This window comes from Malus domestica, chromosome 03, assembly GCF_042453785.1.
Source record: "Malus domestica chromosome 03, GDT2T_hap1".
Classification (NCBI taxonomy): Eukaryota; Viridiplantae; Streptophyta; class Magnoliopsida; order Rosales; family Rosaceae; genus Malus; species Malus domestica.
This window is the reverse complement of record NC_091663.1, coordinates 3,741,208-3,760,891: the sequence shown is the minus strand read 5'-3', so window position 1 is coordinate 3,760,891 and position 19,684 is coordinate 3,741,208. Positions and strand designations below refer to the sequence as shown.

The 19,684-nt window shown below is 38.9% G+C and overlaps 3 protein-coding genes across 3 annotated transcripts; 1 reads left to right on the top strand and 2 right to left on the bottom strand.

Moving 5' to 3' along the window:
• Window positions 1-642: 642 nt before the first annotated feature.
• On the bottom strand, window positions 643-9,355 carry LOC103407686 (ABC transporter B family member 25, mitochondrial-like). Its single transcript, XM_070818806.1, has 18 exons — window positions 8,422-9,355; window positions 8,224-8,285; window positions 8,050-8,093; window positions 7,755-7,857; window positions 7,463-7,570; window positions 6,755-6,838; window positions 6,602-6,662; window positions 5,951-6,096; window positions 5,707-5,823; window positions 5,094-5,179; window positions 4,595-4,683; window positions 4,253-4,308; window positions 3,943-4,023; window positions 3,738-3,803; window positions 3,545-3,637; window positions 2,182-2,246; window positions 1,935-2,070; window positions 643-1,364 (listed from the first exon to the last, which is right to left on the bottom strand). Exons 1-18 carry the CDS (start codon window positions 9,008-9,010, stop codon window positions 1,242-1,244), a joined length of 2,109 nt encoding a protein of 702 aa, XP_070674907.1. The 5' UTR covers window positions 9,011-9,355; the 3' UTR covers window positions 643-1,241.
• A 555-nt stretch (window positions 9,356-9,910) lies between these two features.
• Window positions 9,911-11,351, top strand: LOC103417828 (NAD(P)H-quinone oxidoreductase subunit N, chloroplastic). Its single transcript, XM_008355991.4, has 4 exons — window positions 9,911-10,559; window positions 10,656-10,772; window positions 10,867-10,952; window positions 11,055-11,351. Exons 1-4 carry the CDS (start codon window positions 10,128-10,130, stop codon window positions 11,113-11,115), a joined length of 696 nt encoding a protein of 231 aa, XP_008354213.1. The 5' UTR covers window positions 9,911-10,127; the 3' UTR covers window positions 11,116-11,351.
• A 96-nt stretch (window positions 11,352-11,447) lies between these two features.
• Window positions 11,448-16,224, bottom strand: LOC103417819 (sister chromatid cohesion protein SCC4). The gene is made up of 12 exons (XM_008355979.4): window positions 15,673-16,224; window positions 15,346-15,487; window positions 15,153-15,269; window positions 14,525-15,026; window positions 14,343-14,381; window positions 14,124-14,245; window positions 13,851-13,997; window positions 13,545-13,634; window positions 13,292-13,416; window positions 12,483-12,688; window positions 11,963-12,087; window positions 11,448-11,858 (listed from the first exon to the last, which is right to left on the bottom strand). Exons 1-12 carry the CDS (start codon window positions 16,035-16,037, stop codon window positions 11,670-11,672), a joined length of 2,169 nt encoding a protein of 722 aa, XP_008354201.3. The 5' UTR covers window positions 16,038-16,224; the 3' UTR covers window positions 11,448-11,669.
• Window positions 16,225-19,684: the final 3,460 nt, after the last annotated feature.

Sequence of the window (19,684 nt, the reverse complement as noted above, 5' to 3'; positions counted from 1 at the left end):
TTAAAGCAAGAAAAATAAAACGGGACCGAAAAACCCCGCCAACTGAACTTTAGAAGCTCGAAACAAAGATGTTACGAACAACCAGGTAAAAATGCAGCTATGTACAGATTCTGTATAGAAGGAAAGGCAGATTGGAGCAAAAAAAAGAGAACAAACCTTATGAGAGAGCCAATGCAGCACTTGAGATAAAAGCAAATGGGAAAGTGCAGGTAAAATTACCAAATGAACACTCACAGCCCTCGAACTCTTTCAAATCTGGCAAAATTCTCATCACATAACATGCATTCAAACCACTCTCAGACTCAGTGATCAAGAACTTCAATACAGATGAATTTATACACCGGGCACTTTTGTCCGTGCTCGGGGTAGGTGGTCAGGCAAGCGTTACATGCAACGATTATTTTGACAACTGTATGATGAACAAACTCGACTTCTACAAATGCCAGTAACTTCCTAATCTGTTCAACATGCAATTGTTACGCCAGATTTGGCACAACACTATTTACGTTACACAATGTCGCTATCGATACGACAAAAGAATAACGTAAGCAAAATTACCTTTCACTCCACAAACGCAATAAAGAACCATAAATTCACACAATGCTAGGCGCAATTTGCGCGAAAAAGAAGAAGATACATGTGTAAACACAAATTGCCAAAATGATTTACATCTTGTGCATGGATGGATAGAACTAAAAGGACAAAGCCAAATTCTATTGTTTACAAATAGTGCACAAGTGATACAATGGAGAACTCTGACTAACAAATGGAACGGAAAAAATTCCACAATCCTTCCTAAAATGATGTATAAAAGTGAACTGAATTCAATCCTGAGGAGCAAGGATATAGTTAAGAAGCTGTTTCGGGTATCAGTAAGCTAATTTACACAAAATTTCTTCCAATGTTCATAGGCTGCAAAGGAAATAGCGCATGCTTCTCAAAGCTAAACTGGCTTCTGTACAATTTATCAGAAGGAACCAAGCAGTACTACATACCTTACATTGTGCTTGAAACTTATTGTGAAGTGAAGACCATAGAAGAACCGTATGGCAAAATACACATGCCATTTATTGATTTTTCAAGCACGTGCGAGATCCTTGCTTAAACCGAAGTGCATCCTCATGTATACTAATCCAATATATCTATAAGTTGGTTATAGCTTCTTAAGCCACTCTTTCTTATTTTGGTAGGGAGAGAGGGTCGGAGGAATAGGAACAAGGTCATGCCCCCAATTTAACGGTTTAATCAAGTGCATCAATTGTGTTATTTTGCTGTCCCCAGAGCTGTGCATATCGTCCTGCCTTAGACAAGAGAACATCATGGGATCCCTGCTCAACTACTTTCCCGTTCTCCAGAACTATAATCTGAGATTTGTTTCGAAAAGAGAGGAGTAAGATAAAAGGAATACGGAAAGATATAGCAATGTACAAAAGGAATATGAAAATATAAAGGAATCGTAGGACAGAGGGTAGCACAACAATGGCTTTGATAACAAGACATTTATGCCTTGTTTGGTGACTAGGATTGGGCAGCTCACTAGATTTCAATAAATGTTGAAGTGGATGCCCACTTGCATGGTTTGTCAGAGTGAAGGTAAGAGAAGGATTAATTGTGAAGAAAACTTATTCCTCCTAATCCATCTTCTACCTGCACTTGGACAAACTATTCAAGTGAGCATCTACTGTTGAATGCTTTTTCATTCAACATTCATCAAATCTAGCGAGTTATCCAATGCAAGCCAATTGTAGACATCAAACGGGGCCTTAGTAGCTTAAGAGTTCAATAGTTTAAAAGGTATGACAAAACTGCAACTCATATAACACTCTTTCATGGTCACAAACCAAACTTAAGAACGAATTACGGAGTCTTAGATGTTAAGGTGCAAAAGATTTAAACATGCAAGAGAATCCACACATAGGTGAAAGAATGCTTACCTCATCGCACTGCATTGCAGTGGTTAGCCTATGGGCAATGAAAATTGATGTTCGATTAGTTGCCAAGGACTTCAATGCAGTTAATATTTCTGCTTCTGTGGTGCTATCTAGTGCACTCGTAGCTTCATCACATAAACTGCGGATGTCAAATAAAAAGAACATCATAAAATAGTCAGCCTACTTTCTCCTTAAAGGATGTGAGCATGAATAAAAAGAAAAAAAATTATGGGAAAAAAAGAATGGTTACAGAATTGGAGGTGCTTTCAAGAATGCACGAGCCAGTGCCACACGCTGTTTCTCACCACCACTTAACTGCACAGAATTATTATCAATTTTTTCAGAATTCAATAGTTCCACCAAGAAGGATTAACAAACGGTTGTGTATTCCTCTCCCCTCCTTTTTCTGTCAGCATGTTATACACTCAACAATAATAAGCAATTTAAAAAAAGGGATATATTGGATGTGGTCCCTAATCCTTAACATTCTTTGATTAAAACCTTAATAGTATTCAAAGTTTGATCAAAGTCCCTTGACTTTGTACACCTCATTATATTACTATTAATATTTATATTTTTATAGTTTTGACATTAATTGTTTGATATTTTATGAGATTTATAATCCTATAAATTTAAAATCCCTCATCATAATACTATTAGAAATAGTTACAATAAAAAAATTCAAACATTTTGATTTAGTAAATGGATAAAAACTATGTAAAAATAAGAAATAATAAATTGCAAAAGAATGTATCCATAGTGTTAAAAAAATTGGTACATTTTACAAAAAAATAGGTACATTTCACATATAACAAAGTGGTACATTAATAAAGAAGAATGGGTATATTATAAATAAATTAGGGTACAGATAAAAGATTAAAAAATTACGAGTACGAATGAATTTTTAAAAAAATATAGGGGCTAAAAGAAATTAATACATGGGTACAAAATAAAACTAAAAAGAAAATACTGCAAATTTTAAAAAAATGTTGCAAACTAAAAATATAAATATATGATACAAAGTTTAGGCATAAAACATAAATATACCATATGTAATTTTTCTATCATTGATTAAATATACAATATCACGTGACGGTATCCACATGGTACAAACACAAATAAAACTTTAAAAAATTGGGCACAAAAAGAAACTAATATATGGGTACAAATTAAAAATGAAAAGAAAATTGGTACAGATTAAAAAATATTTGCAAATTAAAAATAGGTACAAACTAAAAATAAAAATATATGATAAAAAATTTAGCCATAAAAATATTTAAAAATAATTAATATATTTTATTATTCAAATAATAAAAATATTTTAACACTAAATGAATATATTTAAAAATAAAAATATTTTATTATTCAAATAATTAATGATGTTATTGATACCTAAGGACCTTGAACAAAAATTGAAAATGAATAGGATTTTATTCAATGAAGTAACAAAAAGAAGGATGTGAACCTAATTTTCCCTTAAAAAAACTACAAAAAACTGACTTTGCAGGAGGTAGATGTACGACTCTGCAGAAAACTAACCCTCTGAGAGGGATGTTTATTCCATGACTACAGCAGCAAACAAATTACTATGTAGATAGCATCAGTCTTCTCACCTTGAGCCCTCGTTCCCCTACGACAGTAGAATACTTGTCAGGGAACTTCATGATAGTGTCATGTATTGCTGCACGTCGGGCGGCATCATACACCTAAACAAAAATAATTATTCAGGCCAAGAAAGAGCACCGTAGATTAAACGATAAGCTTTTCAAAGAATAAAAACAAAAGAGATACTCATCCATCTTATACCTCTTCTTTTGGTGCTGAAAGATTACCATAATGAATGTTGTGAAATATCGTATCATTGAAAAGCACCTGCCAATCACAAGATATTTCCTTATTAGGCTGTTACTACTTAAGACCAGCAAGATCCTGCATAGCCACCTCAGAGTTTGCTGTAGTACCAACTAAATCCAGAAACAAAACAAAATTGAAGTTGCTTATTTGGACTTACTGTATCTTGGGGCACAACACCAATAGACTTCCGTAGACTCTCAAGTGTCACATCCCGAATATCTTGACCATCTATCTTTATCTGCCAAGACAAACTTTTTATGAGAAAGAGAGGAATGCCCATTTGAATCGTGAAATACAATTTATTAAAACCTCTTTACAACTCAACCCTTGCTTGGTCATCTCTAATCAAGTCATAGTCATTGACCAAAAAAAATCAAGTCATATTCAATCCAATTCCTTGTTTAGTTATATAGATTGTTATTTTTCAGGGAATATTTCATAGATTGTTACAGAATTAGTTTGCTTACACTTCCAGAATGGGTGTCAAAGAACCTGAAGAGCAATCTGAGAATGGTGGACTTGCCTGCAAGCAAATGCAAATTCAATACATACACGAACCCATGCATATTGAGTAAAAATAAAATACGCTGTACCATGCAATAGTACTTAAAATAAAAGAAATAATTATGCAAGGGCATCACTTGCTTATCCTAATAACTGCCAGGCTAACATCAAGCAATAGCAGCAGAAATATGGTAGAACCACGTCACAAAGGAAGCAGACAAACCATAAACATATAGAATTTCATGTTGGACATTAAATTATGTCAATGCAGAAAGGAACATTGTATCAAGAGATTATCCCCTTACCACTTCCGCTGGTTCCAACGATAGCCACACTCTTTCCAGCAGGTACAACAAATGATATCCCACCAAGAATCTTCCTTTCTGTCAGGTAACTGCATAAATGGAAAAAAAATAGAAAATATAGTGCATCAGCAATGGATCATATAAACAATACACTTATAATAATATCACATGCAAATCTGCGACATAAAGATCACGTCTATCATCCAAGAAACCCTTTACATCATCATGCTAAGTTGCTAACTATGTCGACTACTCTATAAGTACTGGATGATATATCAATGACAGAACAGCCAGAGAGAGAAATGCCGGCTCAGAGAAAAGGCAAGCAAAGCCTTCACTCCCACCCAATTTAAGCCTTCTTCCCAGATCCAGTTCTTTTAAACACCCAAAATTATAAAAGAAACAAAGTCTTCAAACTCTCAGCCTTTATGTATTAAAAATCAATGATCTTGAAATGCTCCAATAATAATAGAAGGATAGAAAGAGAAGCATGCACCACCTGAAGTGTACACTGTCAAACTCAATGCTTCCCCCGCGTAACTCCAGAGGCTTTGCATCAGCTTTGTCACCAATTTCAACCTTTTCCTACGGTAGTAATGAAAACAAAAGTACAAGTTGAAACAAGAAAAAGGTATTAGAAACTGAAAAATTGCCATCTCACCAATGTACAGGATAACAAATATCAAAATAATGTTAATGGCAAACGAAATCTCTCTCATTCTTATAAAAGTTATAAGTACAAAGTAAAAACCCAAAAGTAAAAATAAGAGTTTATATTTCCTTCTTGTTTCTTCCTTAACAAGGCTTGAAAATAGGAGGAGCATAGGTTTTGTCTGATATAAGATAGATTTTCTAATAGTGAATAAGTGAATAATAAAGGAAAACTAATGAAAAGGGCTTGAAAACTTTGAGTTTTAATGATAAGGACAAAATAAAGGGTAAAGTGAATAGTACCAGGATTGACTTTTTAGTGTAAAAATGTGGTTTTTCGTTAAAGTGAACAGTACCAGGTGCTTTTCGTTAAAGTTACCTAAAAATAAAGATAAAGAGAAACACTCTATACATCAACTGAAAGCCAACTTGCAAGTAAACTGTGAAGTTCCTTCATTTACCTCCAGTAACTGAAACATAGATTTCATGTCAACCAGACTCTGTATAGTCTCACGATAAACACTACCAAGGAAATTGAGTGGAAGCGAGAGCTGGAATAGAAGTCCATTCACCATTACCTGTATATTGATTCAACCATAATTTGAATTACCATTTTTTTTTTAACAATAATTTGAATTACCATTAGAGAATCATTTCACAACAAACAAATTTCAAAATCTAAGTCGGCATCTCAAGGAAAATTACCAAATCACCAACTGTCATATTGCCACTCATAATACCATTTGAACACAACACCATAGCAGTTGATAGAGCCGTGCTAAATATAATATTTTGGCCGAAGTTCAGAAAAGCCAGACTGCGTTGTGTTTTTAAAGCAGCATCCTCATACCCTGAAAGATAAAATAACGACAAGCAACAGAAGAAGCATTAAGAAACCATGAAAATAAGATTTTAAGGTATATGAGTGCGAGTTCAATTTAAACTCAGAAAAAAACCTACAATTATTAGTGCAAGCAAACCAAAAATATTTCAGGGAGGAACAAACATGTCCAATACCATGTGAACAAATACCCCAAAAAGCACATTCAATAAAAGTAAAATAAAAGTCGGTTTGGTGGAATGCCACCTGAGATTACCATGCAAACCCATAAATGCATGAAACAGAAGGAAGCATCAAAGGTTGGTTCAGGAAATAATTTTCTTGAAAAGGAAGCAAGCAGCACATATGTATGTTGTGAATAAATACATGTTTATGCCTAACTTCAAAATAATTTGACATTTTATGACTTTAAGTTTATCAGAAAGACTAATAGCAGCTTTTACATTTTGTGTACCATGAACTAGTATTCGTATTAGTTTCCAGACCAATGCTAATTCAGGAAAAAAAAAACTTACTCTTTAAATACTCGTCATATTTCGTGGCTTCAAAAGATTCGTTATTGAAATATTTCACAGTCTGTAGAAAGAAAACAGCATCAGATGATGAAACAACAGAACATCAACTTGTGCATAAAGTGAGTAGAAGCCATACAAAGTACATCATGTTACCTCATAATTTATAAGTGAATCGATTGCCCTTGTACTAGCATCATTATCAGCCTTATTCATGGCCTTCCTAAACTTAGTCCTCCACTATAAAGGCAAGAAAATCATTAACAAAAAGTTCATAAACCAAAAGCTATCAGCATCTCGATAGACAGGATAAGGTGATAAAGTGCAAGATATTTCTAGACATATATCAATATGGCATAATATGCACATATGAATAGAAAAGTACAGACCAATACAGACCACTAATAAGAGAAAAAAGGTGTGACCAACAAGGAATGGAAATTAGAGCATCCCCAAGAGGACTCTTCATATTTAGTTAAAATTAGTAAAAGTTATTTCTGCTAGCCACTTTTGCATTGTTAGTCCAACCCTGCTCCTGACTTTAAGTAGTCGTGAATGTTTCTAAATTTTTTCTCTCTCCAGAATATTCAAAACGAAGAAGTTTGCTTGCTAATTATATTAAAATATTAGATAGCAAGTCACTAGGAATCACTTTCTCTCCCTCATATGTATGAGATCATAGAGGTTGGGTAATTTTTAGGGGCAAATAGCTACTAGTATGATGGGGGCATCTTTATGAAACTTCTCTATATTTTAGCTATGGAAATTTCATTAGCTAGTCCTTTGCAGATGCTCTGAGAAACAGGAAAAAAGTGCACAATTCATTCCAGAGACTATAAACAAACGATTGACAAGAGACAATACCTGTGTGACAGCCAATGTAAATGCGACATAAGCAGCAACTGATAGTGAAGTTATCCATGCAAAAGGTGCTCCAAATTTGTAAGCCAGTATACCTGAAACCATAGATATCTGGAAGGGTACATGTCAAATCAGTTGAATTTGTTCAGAAACTGTAATGTAGTTCTGTTATATATACGAATTACGAAGCAAGATGGAACCTCAACCTTCGTACAAATAACAGCACAAGGTTACTAACTCCAGTGTCTTTATACATGTCAACAAGCTTGACAATAACCAAAGGTACAGATCATACCTCTAAGATGGTGGGTACAACGTTGAACACCATAGATGAGAGAATAAAATTTATTGCTCGGCTACCACGGTCAATTATTCTATTTAGTGCACCAGTTTCTCGACTGAAATTACATTAGACAAGGGATTAACGCAATTGTAAGCATGCAACTAATAGCTCAAAATATCAACTTTATTGAAAAGCTGTTATTATAAACTAAAGCACAATATCTCCCCAAAGGACAACTAAATTCTCACCCCTCTACAACTAATTCATACATTCTTAAAAAAACATGGAAAGTAATAGATATGGATACCTAAGATGATATCGAAGATCAAGGTCGTGCAGATGAGAGAAGACCTGCAAAAAGTTTAAATTGCATTTGTCACGGAAAACTTTAGGATATAAAGCATCTAACTTCTTAGAGTAATCCAAGCATGCTATGTATATAACCAACAAAGGATACATTTGGAGAACGCTACTTTCATACCTTCCTAGATACCGATCGGATTGTTCGCAGCGCTACCTTAGAAAACACGGCAGTCCGCAATTCTGCAACGATATTTGCGCAAAATTTTAGATATAAACAACAACCCATTTCCAAATTCACGTGTATAAACATGTTACTGAAGCATGAATATCCAAAGAAAATGGTATGAGCAAGCAATTACTTCATGCGTAGTAGTACCGTTGAAAGCAGAAGCACAAGTACGTGCAATCCCATATCCAATCAAAACGGAAGCCGGGGTTGCAAAAAGCGCCAACTGGGTCGAATTGGCTGCGGTGAAAGAAGCCAGAGCAGTGGCATTGCCAGTAGCTGAGCTCAACCAATCAACAGCAAGCTTGAAAAGGAAGGGCACCTGCACATTGAGGACCTTCGCTCCAACCAAGAACCCCAACGCAGCAATGACCCTGATGCGGAACTCATAGTTATCTTTCATCCACAAGTAACTGGCTAGAGTTCGGAAAATCTGCACGTTCGTAATCTGTTCGACGGAATTCCCTTTAGAAACTCTAGGAGTCGGGTTGTTCTTGTCTGGCAAAGTGGAGAACAATGACCGCCCGTCCGGCGGAGAAGGGGCGGATGTGGCATCGGCGATGAAGGCGTTGATGCGGAAAGGGAGTATTGATGCTGTGCGGACGGGGTTCGAAGTCAAAGGCTTTGGGAGACGAATGGGGCTGCCGTGGAAGGCGGTTGAATTGAAGCTCCGGTGGGGTTTGTGGTGGAGGAGAAGCCCGCCGACTCTGTACCACTTCGACGCGGTGGAACCCAGCATTCTTCTTGTTGTCGTTGCTTGGACCAAGCAAGGTTATTTCATTGGGAAAATCTGAAAACCCTAAATTGAGAAAACTTTGAATTGGGAGGGATTCACGGAGGGAGGGAAGGATGAATCAGGACGGAGAAGAAGGGAAGGGGGGAGGAAGTCAAGGTTGATTCTTTGATGATTCTGTCACCGTTAAAAGCCAGTGTTCTAAACTTTTTACTTGCTGGGAGTATTTGGGTATGGTGTGGTTGCCGGGCCAAGGAAAGTGGTGTGAGCCCCATGAAGATTGGGAGTCCACATGTTAGAAAGCATCAGTGAATCAGTTTCGTTTGAAAGTCCTTTTGAAATGATCAAAAAAGTATTTCTAAAGAAAATGTTTTGAGTTTTAAAAAGATTTAAATGTTTCTTGTCAGGGACGTTATTTATGTGTTTTTTGTATGAAGCATTTCCAATTGCATTTTCAAGATTCACACTTGCATTTTTAGTAAGGATTGATTCAAAAACCATTTTCATAAAAAAAAAATTTAGTTATTTAAAAGAAATTCCTAATAGGCCATTAGGGATCGTTTGATAACCATAGCGAATCAAAATATCTTGCATGTGATCATAACGGGTTAAGCTACTCTCTGTATTGTAAATTGATTTATTATCTAAAATATGAACTTTACCAAATAAGATTATCTTAGTTGATCTTGAGAACATTATGAGAACGTCGATGATATGTGATTCAACAATTTAATAATTTTATAGTGAAACTTTGATGGAATGGATCTCGCTTCTGAACAGAATGCTTGGAAGCAGGTTCTACCACTGCGAGGTCCAATCATACTCAAAAAGAAGAGTTTGATCCTGGCTCAAAAGGAACGCTAGCTATATCAAGGGGAGGAAGGGAAAGTTTTCAAGTGAAAAAAGGCGATATATGGTCTCAAGTACAATAACTTGTATTTTATTCACCTTTTAAGTAGTCAAGTATTTTTTCTTTTTATTTTAATTTTTGTCAAACATAATAGAAGAAAGAGTTGTGAATTCTTATCTTTGTTGTCTACCATACAAACGCATTGTCTTTGCATTACTTCCCGCTATTGGCATTATCTCCCACACCATCACTACCTTTCTTTCAAGTTAGAATATGGCAGCTGCAAGCTGCTTCAAGCATGGAACAATACTTCCCGTATCTGCGAATCTCCGGCACAAGCAGCCATCGCCTCGAAGCAGCTTCATCGGAAACAATGAGCTGAAGGGAAACAGAAGCATGATGCTATTGATGGGATTGAGTGGAGGACATGGAAATGGTAAGGCATCCAAGAGGGCTGGAATTATAAGGTGCGGGAGAGGGATAGAGGACTTCATAGGAGGGGACTTGGTGAGGTTTGATCTTGGCCGTTGGCTTTCTGACGTGGAAGAGCACAAGGCCCTCGCTGTCTACTCTCCCCACGAGGGAGGGTACGAGGGCCGCTACCTTAACCGCCTGACTTACCAGGGTTACTATTTCCTCGACCTTAGCGCGCGAGGGCTTGGTGATCCCGAGACCACCCTCACCAAGGTTCACCCTGTTTGTCCGGTGAGTTCAGATATCTAATATGTTATGTTATCAAATTGTTAATCGTCATCTAGCCTTTCATTTTGTTTTTCATATTCAAATGTTGTTGGAAAGTAGCCTCATCTAGGGAAGCAGCCCATATCAAGATGGTACTTTCCACCAGAGGTGGATTACAGGCTTGCCGCTCTGCCTCCAAAAGCCAAAGGCCTTGTAGTCTGGATCATTGAAGCCAAGGTATTTACTCTTGCAGACAAAAGCAAAGTGCGAAAATCACTTCCCAAAGCAAAATCGGAATTCAATCATTCTAATGTTGTCCCATGTACTTCAGGTTCTGTCGAAGGCGGAATTGCAGTTTCTTGCTCTGCTTCCCACGCTACGTCCCAAAGTGAGGGTCATTGCCGAGTGCGGAAACTGGTAATGCCAAATGCCCTTTTGTCCTGCATGTTTAGGTGTTCATGCGTACTTTCATAGCATAGATCATCTTACGATTATGTCAAAAAACCGATATATTGGCAGGAGGAAATTTGTGTGGAAGCCACTCAAAGAAATTTCGGGACTAACTGCTAACGAGGCATGAGAACAAGAGCAAAGACAATCGATGAATTCGAGTCGCTCTCATCCTGCACTTACCGTTGTTTAGCAGTGCTGCATTTTGTTTATCCATGGAACAAGAAATACGCTAAGAGTTTTCACTATCGCTGTTGTTTAGAGGTCCTGCATTTTCCCAAATCACATGTCAAAGTGTACATAATCGTTTCATCCAAACATTGTAATCAATCCGCGTTCATCCGACATACAATTTTGACCATGTAATCAGTCTATCGCATGACATGAAACCAAACAAGCATCTGTATTGCATTGCACTGATGACATAAACTATGTTTCCCAAGGATCAAGGAATCATGTAAATATGGTAACGTTGCTCGATAACATTACATTCGCCAAACAATATACAGCATTTCTCGTACCAGTGCTAACAATAGTAACGCTACTCTCTCGCTGGAATTAACCTACTTCACAACACTATACATATATTTCGAAGTGCTCAACTTCAATCTCCTCTAAGTTATCGGTCTCCCATTTTCCCTAAGAAGGGAAAAATAGAGGATGTTTCGAACTGTACAAGTCAATCTAAATTCTCCTCTTCCCACGTCTTCCGGAGTCTAAATCAACTAGCCTTGATGACGAATGAGTAGGCAACTGGGCAGATAGACCAATAGATTCTGGAATGTCAAGACTGTCACTCATGGATGGGCCCATGTTTGCACGGTTGATGTCAACCCCGTGAAATTGTTGTACTTCAACCTTCACTTGTTCAATCTGCAAGTTATATGTACAAGATAAATAATCAGTGTGTGCCCCGTATTGAAAGACTAAATCATTGTTCAGACATGTCAAGCAACTTTGAGAAGTGTTGCCCTCACTAGTTCAATATGGTAAATGGATGAATGTGCATCTGCAAGTCTCTTTTGCAGTTCATCCGCCCTTTTCTTCTGGAACTCAAGATTCTCCAATTCATGTCCCTTTTCGCCTAACTCTTGATACAAAGCTACCATAAAAATAGCATGTATCAGCAGAATAAATCCAATGAAGATTCCGGTTAAAATCTACTCAATTGAGGTAGCTAAATGATGAAATCCGCCATGCTTTACTAATATGCAGAAGGATGAACTAGAATACTACCGCAAACAAATTAAATTTCTTCTGGTTACAAAATATTTTGTTCCAAAACTCTGATACATGAATGCAGAGTGTGGTCATGTATATACACATCTGAAACCATTAGAAAATATCACTTAGCATTGTAAGTAAAAGGATAAATGTAAATTTGATCAGTCCAGTCAGTGCATATCACAACCTAGTGTGTGGTAGGGCTCTCTGTTGCACTAATGGAGAAACCAGATTGTCTGTTCTACATAATGAGCCCAAAAGGAACATATATACCTGTCAGAATAGAGAGCACCGATATCTGTGCTGGGATATCGGAAAGCTTCTTTGCCAATGTTAAGGATGATCTCAAGATCTCTCTGGCCTGTCCAGGATCATGAAGTGCTAGTGCCAAACTCCCAAGGATTGTCAAATACTGTGAAACAAGCTGAAGGTTCCCCAAATGAGTGTGTGTCAACTGCAAACCTTTGGCAAGTTGATTTCTGCACCAAAATGAGATTTAGGAGAGAGTCAATATTCTAAAAAATTCAAGTATCATATCCGTTATCTTGATTAGCTGGATATATAAGTTTATGTACACAAGAACTGAAAAAAAGAGTAAGCAAAAAGCAGAGCCTGGAGGACTTGGTTTCCGTAATAGTAGTTTGTGCTCTTCTCTTTGTCCGTATGGTTGGATCTGTAGGGTTAATCCCTGTGGGTCTCCTAGAAACCAGGGTTCAGCTAGACAGCAAATATTCATCACCTCATAGTTTGAAGGATATTGGTGCACTTTTCTTAGATAGCATTTCAAGGAGTGAATTAATTAACAATATATAGAGGTGAAGAAAAATTTGATACATCACTTGAAAATATTATCCAATATTAATATGGAAACAATTGAAACATCAATGACATTATAAATATGACATGTTAAACTCGAATAAATGCTTTAGGAGATAAAATGGACTCGGTCTAAATGACTAAGGAAACAGAGTAGACAGATTAATCTCCACACAGCAGTCAAATTCAAAACTTTTCCGACTTTAAAACAACAGTTTAAAATCTATAATGCCAACCGCAGAAGATGATACAGGACTTGAATGTACCTTGCTTCCTGTAGATCTTGTTGCTTCATCAATAAAAGACCATACGCGAAAAGAGCACTGGTTTTCTCTCGAACTCCAACAAATGAGTCCATCATTCTGTAAACTGGTCCAATCAAGTCCAGTGCCTGCATCCAAACATCTATTCAGCAATGGGAAAATCCAAACAAAAAAAAATGAAAACTACGTGCAATCAAATACTAAATTTTAAAAACATATAAAAGCAACAGAACAGAAATTACAGAAAACCTTTCACCTGTGTAGATGATTCAGAATCACCAATGCAGATGTAGGAGACAGCTGCATAAATTTGGCAGATAGCTTGCATTGATTTGCTCTCTGTCAGCTGCTCATACACAACACATGTAACACATAGTTTAGATGCCAAGGGAAATTACGTCCATATGTCTTATTTGTTTTGTTTACCTTTTACCAAACAGAAAGAAACCTAACATGGTAGAGGACACCAATTAGCATATTGCTCTTTCATTGTAAAAACAATAAAACCTTAAATTTTTGGCTAGTGATACATGGCAGATACTGAAGTTCAAGAAATATTTACCTTTGCAGCTTCAATGTAATGGAAAGCTGCTTCATGATAACAGCCAACAGCATGAGCATACTGCCCCCTGAGCATTTCGATGATGCTCTCACATGTCTGTAAAATTGTTGGGAAGCGCATAAACCAATTTTTCATCTGTACCAATGCCTGCAAGGTGCAAGTATATTGATTTTTTTTTGAAAAGAGCAAGTATATTGATTTGACTATACTCATTACATGCAGTCACCTTGAGATTAAGAATACACACACGTATGTCTTGAGACATGCACTTACCTCTTGTGCTTCTACAAATTCAGATCGCGTCAACTCCATAGCCACTTTGTTTTCAAGAAACTGCATTAGTAGCGTCAAATACACACCAGCCATCCAGATAGCAGAGTGTTGCAAATTCACCTCTGCTCAGAAAATTTTAGGAAAGGTTGCTTTAACAATGTTCAAACAAAAATAAAAGCAAGTAACCATATTATTATAACCATCTCAAAGTGAACTTACCTCTCACACCATCAGTTATTCCAAGCTTCACAAGTTCCTCTAAAAGAAAAAGGAAAGGAATAAAAAATCATCATAATTCAAGTTAAAGTGTGTATCACCTTCAGTCAGAGGCTCATAGAATGACATGTCAATCCCCCTCCCACCCTCCCTTCCCACAAAAATAAAAGGAGTACAAAGAAAACCTTGGATAGTTTGAATTCCGGATTGTATACGCTTTCCAGAGTCCTTAAAATTTCCTTTTGGACGACTCAACGCAACCATCATAAGATCAACAAGAGCATAAACCGCACTTTTTGGTAGCCATTCCCCATCAAGAGGAGGCGGTGCTAGCTCAAGCTTATCTCCATATGTTCGTTTCATATTTCCAAAATATGCTGGTTCCAGGGACCCCGGGGCAGTTGAACTCCATGTTGAAAGACTAGAGAGCTGGTGTTGAAGCCGAGCCTGTTTTTCAGACAATGCTGACCTCTCCCTGTGGTGTAGATCAAACCGGGAAAGACTCTGATTTACAGCATCAAGTTCCCTTCCCAGCTGCTGCACATGCTGCATTTGCTGCAAATCGGCCTTCATAGCAGCATCCAATCTTTCTACATGTGCTCCAGCATTCTTGTAGTCACATATCCGGAGTCGATAAAATATGTGCAGCAGTTCATTATAGAACAGTAAACCAAGGCATTGTTGCCTCTTTATGGGTGTAACCAAGCAAGAACAAGTTAAAAGTAAAACAAGCAACCATTATCAGCATTACGGAAAGTATGAATTAGAATAAGCAATGTAAAAAACTATTAAGACTGCAAGATGGGAACATACTTTCTGCGGGTCTAAGGACTCCCACACTTCATTGCATTTGGTAACAGCTCGCTCAACGGTACTCTCATCATCCCATTGCATTAGGTGTACATGAAGGATAGAAGTTGCAAAGAACATCTAAATCCAAAATGAGTAAATTAAGCCATGAAATTAACCTACAAGTAATGCTATCTTGCCAGACAGTTTCGTTTACCTGTAACTCGGGATAATATATTTCAGCAGCGCAAACAAAACCGGCCTCCAAGGCGGAGATAGAACTCCGGTAATCCCCTTCGATGATCAGAGCATTTGCAAGCTGAGAATTGAAGTTGCAAGACCATAGCTTGACCGTAATTCTTCAACAACAACACCAATCACAACACCACCAATATGAGATTTTAAGTTCCAAATACTTGAACAAAAACAACAATTACAAAAACGAAACGTCAAAAACTAAAAACGAAATGGGTATCAAAAGGGGTCGGAAAATTAAGCATTAAAAGTAGGGAAATTGAAGGCTACTGGCACTGCTACTACATACTCGTGGCCGGCGGAAGCGGACAGCTCGAGGGCTTTGTGGAGGATCTGCTTCTGCGGCGGAATGGCGCCGACGAGGTGGTAGCACTGGCTGAGGAGGCTGTAGGCGCGGCACTTGAGGTCGAAGCAGGAAGGGATGGACTTGAGGAGTAGTTGAGCTCGCTCGAGGTGCGACTTGGCGTGGTTGACGTTGTGCGAGTGCTTCAGGAGCAGGGTGGCGATACGGAGGCGCGTTTTGACTTCGACGATGGGGAAAAACGACACGTCACTTTGGCATATGGCTTCCAGGCACTTCACCGCCTTCCCGATCTCCCCTTTCTGCTCCTGGTGGTCCGCCAGCGCCCACAGCCCCTCCGCCACCGCTTCCATCTCTCTCTCTCTTAATTTTAATTAATTGAGTAATTTCATGGAGAAGATCGGGAATTTGCTGGGAATTTGGGAGGGAGAATCAGTGAGTTGCAGAGTTGTGGACTGTTTGCGTTCAGTAAGTCAAACGACATTACCAATCCGGCGGTCCAGAGCCCCTCGCTTTTTTAGTTGCGTATCTGAAGCATACGGCAGGTCGTTTACATTGCGGAGCATTCCGTCCCATCTATGAGGATTTGGTAATTGAATCCGGTCTGCGTACCAAACGGTACCTGAAGATACCAAAAATGAATGACTCAGATTTAGGAGTGTATTTAATTGAGAATTTGAGAGACTTTAATGAATTTATAAATTCATGAATTTTCAGATTTAGGGGTGTATTTAATTGAGAATTTGATAGACTTTAATGAATTTATAAATTCATGAATTTTCATGGAGTTTAATTAATTTGTAGAGATTCCATATAAAATTTTGATTCAATTCCCTCAAAATCTCATGAGGAGATGTGAGATTTGTGGATGCTTAAAATACACTACAAAATCTCTCAAATTCTCTCAAATTCCTCAACTTTCTCAAATTCTTTAAAATCAATTTCTAATTGAATACATCTGAAATGTTATAAACTTCTTTAAAATCCTAATTGAATACATCCGGATTTTTACGGATTTTAATAAACTATATTAAAATTCTAATTGAGTACACCTTGAATTTCAGATAATCACTTTGTTGATACACCTTGAATGATGGGCTAGAGTTGATGCTCTCTAATGATGGTGAGGGAGTCCCTTTTATAGAATAAGGGCTCGCTCCTCAATACATGAATGATGGGCTAGAGTTGATGTTCTCTAATGATGGTGAGGGAGTTCCTTTTATAAAATAAGGGCTCGCTCCTCAGTACATGAATAATGGGCTAGAGTCCCCCAAGTATTTTTCATAAGGCCCAGTTGAGGCCCAATATATGGTACATAATGTAGTCCCCCAAGTCTTCGATCAATAGACGCTGTTGGCTAGAGACTTCAAATTCAATCCATGTATGGGCTGAAATGACGGTTGTTCGGAGACGGTCTTTGTAGACCATGCACTGAAGTTTTGTAGGTGAAGCTTTGTAAGTGAAGTTTTGAAGCTGGAGCTCTGTAAATGAAGCTTTCGAAGTTAGAGCTTTTGTAAATGAAGCTTTTGAAGCTAGAGCTCTGTAAATGAAGCTTTTGAAACTAGAGCTTTGTAAATGAAGCTTTTGAAGCTGATTGACATGAGTGATGCTCATGAATGTTTGATTGACATGAGTGATGCTCATGAATGTTGACATAAGTAATGCTCATGGATGTTGTTATGAGTGATGCTCATGAATGTTAACAAGAGTGATGCTCATGAATGTTGACATGAATAATGGTCATGAATGTTTATGTATGATTGTCATGAGTGATGCTCATGAATGTGTATGTATGAATGACATGAGTAATGTTAATGTATAATTTGGAGTACTAGGCGTACTTTTGATCACCTTGTTGGTGGCATGAAGGGAAGTACAGGTTGTACATTTCATCACCTAGTTGGTGGCATGGATGGCTAGTTGCCAAATTAGAGTACGGGTTGTACATCTCATCACCTGGTTGGTGGTAATAGCGGCGGGTTGCCGAATAATTTTGGTGTACTGGGTGTACTGTTGATGACCTGGTTGGTGCTATTTTGGGCATATGGGCCTTCGCTCTCCACAACATGCCAGCCCATTTATTTTGGGCTTGCCTTTTTTTTTATCACCCTCTGATGGGGTTTATACATATTACCCTTTGATGGGGTTTATACAGATGTTTCCGAAAGATACGAAAAATAGATTACATCATTCAAAAATAAGGAAAGTAAACCACATCACTCTGGTGGGGTGTTTATTCCTTGCTTTTGCAGTACGGGTCCTTGCTTTTGCTTGTGTTTTTCTACGCATTCTCTCTGTTTCTGTCTTTGCGTTGCCAGAGATTTGGCTTCCACTTGGTGACGTTGTTCCTTTCCGCTTTGGAAAGTAGACAGCTCCTGTTTGTAAAAGCAAGAAGATACCGTTTGTAAAAGCATCTTTTCCTTTTGCTTTTTTCTTTCACTTTGTTTCCCACTACTTTTCTCTTTTGCTTTTTGTGCTGTCATCTGCTGCTGGGGATCTGAAAGTGTTATGCAGTGGACATCTTCTCAATGGGAGTGACAAAGCATCATCGTGGCCTTGTTGTGCCATCATCGTCACAGCAGTGCTTTACAGTAATGGCTCTAGCTAAAGCATCAAGTTCTTCAAGCAGTTTCCCAATTCTGACCTCATTCCAAGGATCCCTGTACTGCTCCCGCAATATATAATCCGTCGAAAAATTGCACAGAAACTTGACCCGGACCTCTCCAGCCTGCGGTGGAGCCACATGTACGTCTTCCATCACCAACGGCTTATCGGGTTCCCAGGCCATCGCTGCTTTGTTGGTGACGACTTGACCTTAGGTAACCATGGGTTTGAATCTACTTGTCGAGCTCCTGCCATTTATTGAGAATCTGGGTGCAGCCTGACAAGGCTTCGGTCCTCATGAAACCCATATCATTGGCAAACCGGCTGTACGAAGCAATACCATTGTTGGCGGTGAGGATGACACATGCATACCATTATTGGCGGTGAGGATGATCTTCCATGGTTTGTTCACCATTTTCTGAGGTTTGTGAAGCTCACTCACTGTGTGTTGATCGTGGTGCGTACGGGATTCGGCAAGGTCGCCTACTATTTTCTTCACGGAGGCGGATGAGGCCATGGCTGCCTTAGAAAAACCACTGGCCCAGGTGGAGGCCCGTTTTGAGCTTTATCAGCACATTTGTTTTCTCTTTCTCTAAAAGCTGTGTAGGTGATTTCCGACACGGGAAGGAAGGAAGGAAGGGCTGCAGTGTGCGTTCAAGGAGAGTCCAAGAGAAGTAGAGAGAGAACTGCGGTGGGCTCACGGTATCCGAATGTTACCACTTTGCTGCTGCTGCCTTTCCGTTGCTATCGGTCGAGACGAGTGTGCACGTTGCTATCTGGGCTCATGGATGAGACTCTCGCTGGGCAGAGAGGAACAAGGAGCAGCCGTCTGGACCTTGGGAGAGTCGACAGCAGCAGGGAGCGGAGAACGTCTCTCTTGCTGCTCTCATGATCTCCGGCTGAGCCGCAAGTGGGAACTGCCGTGCCATGCTCGGGTCGCTGCTGTTGGGACCCAGTTCTCCTCCACTCGGGCCGGCTTGCTGCTTTAAATCTGACGGGGGTAGGTGGCATGGATGGCGCTGGTGGTAGCTGCTTGGCGGGACTCGACTTCCCAGCCATGAATACAGAGGACGTGTCGCCCGTCGGTCAACGGCTCAGCTCCGGTGGCTTTCAGTTCCTCTCGATTGTTCTGCTGATCTCCGTCTCCTTCGTCAACAAGTATCCATTTTTGTCAACAGATCTCCCTCCTCGCCGCCGGTCCAGCGCCGTTGGTCTCCACACCGTTCGAGGACGACAAATCCTCCATTTCTGTGCTGGATATGCAGGCGGAACAATCCGACGACGAAGACGACTTGGCGTCGCCGTCACAGTCACCGGAAAAAATTCAGGCGAGCATGAGGAGCAGAGAGAGTGGAGATCGCGGGTTCCTGCAACAGAATATGAGAGTATGGCAGAC

Bases quoted from the DNA above. Each gene is read 5' to 3' on its own strand.
- LOC103407686 (XM_070818806.1), bottom strand. From the start codon at position 9,010: ATGCTGGGTTCCACCGCGTCGAAGTGGTACAGAGTCGGCGGGCTTCTC. The intron at 6,663-6,754 runs GTAACATGATGT...TTCTTTCTACAG, and splicing joins ATTCACTTATAAATTATGAG to ACTGTGAAATATTTCAATAA. The intron at 2,247-3,544 runs GTGAGAAGACTG...AATTCTGTGCAG, and splicing joins TAGGGGAACGAGGGCTCAAG to TTAAGTGGTGGTGAGAAACA.
- LOC103417828 (XM_008355991.4), top strand. From the start codon at position 10,128: ATGGCAGCTGCAAGCTGCTTCAAGCATGGAACAATACTTCCCGTATCT. The intron at 10,560-10,655 runs GTGAGTTCAGAT...GTTGGAAAGTAG, and splicing joins AGGTTCACCCTGTTTGTCCG to CCTCATCTAGGGAAGCAGCC. The intron at 10,773-10,866 runs GTATTTACTCTT...CATGTACTTCAG, and splicing joins TCTGGATCATTGAAGCCAAG to GTTCTGTCGAAGGCGGAATT.
- LOC103417819 (XM_008355979.4), bottom strand. From the start codon at position 16,037: ATGGAAGCGGTGGCGGAGGGGCTGTGGGCGCTGGCGGACCACCAGGAG. The intron at 15,270-15,345 runs GTAAACGAAACT...TTTTGGATTTAG, and splicing joins TATATTATCCCGAGTTACAG to ATGTTCTTTGCAACTTCTAT. The intron at 13,635-13,850 runs GTAAATATTTCT...GTGTATGAGCAG, and splicing joins ATTACATTGAAGCTGCAAAG to CTGACAGAGAGCAAATCAAT.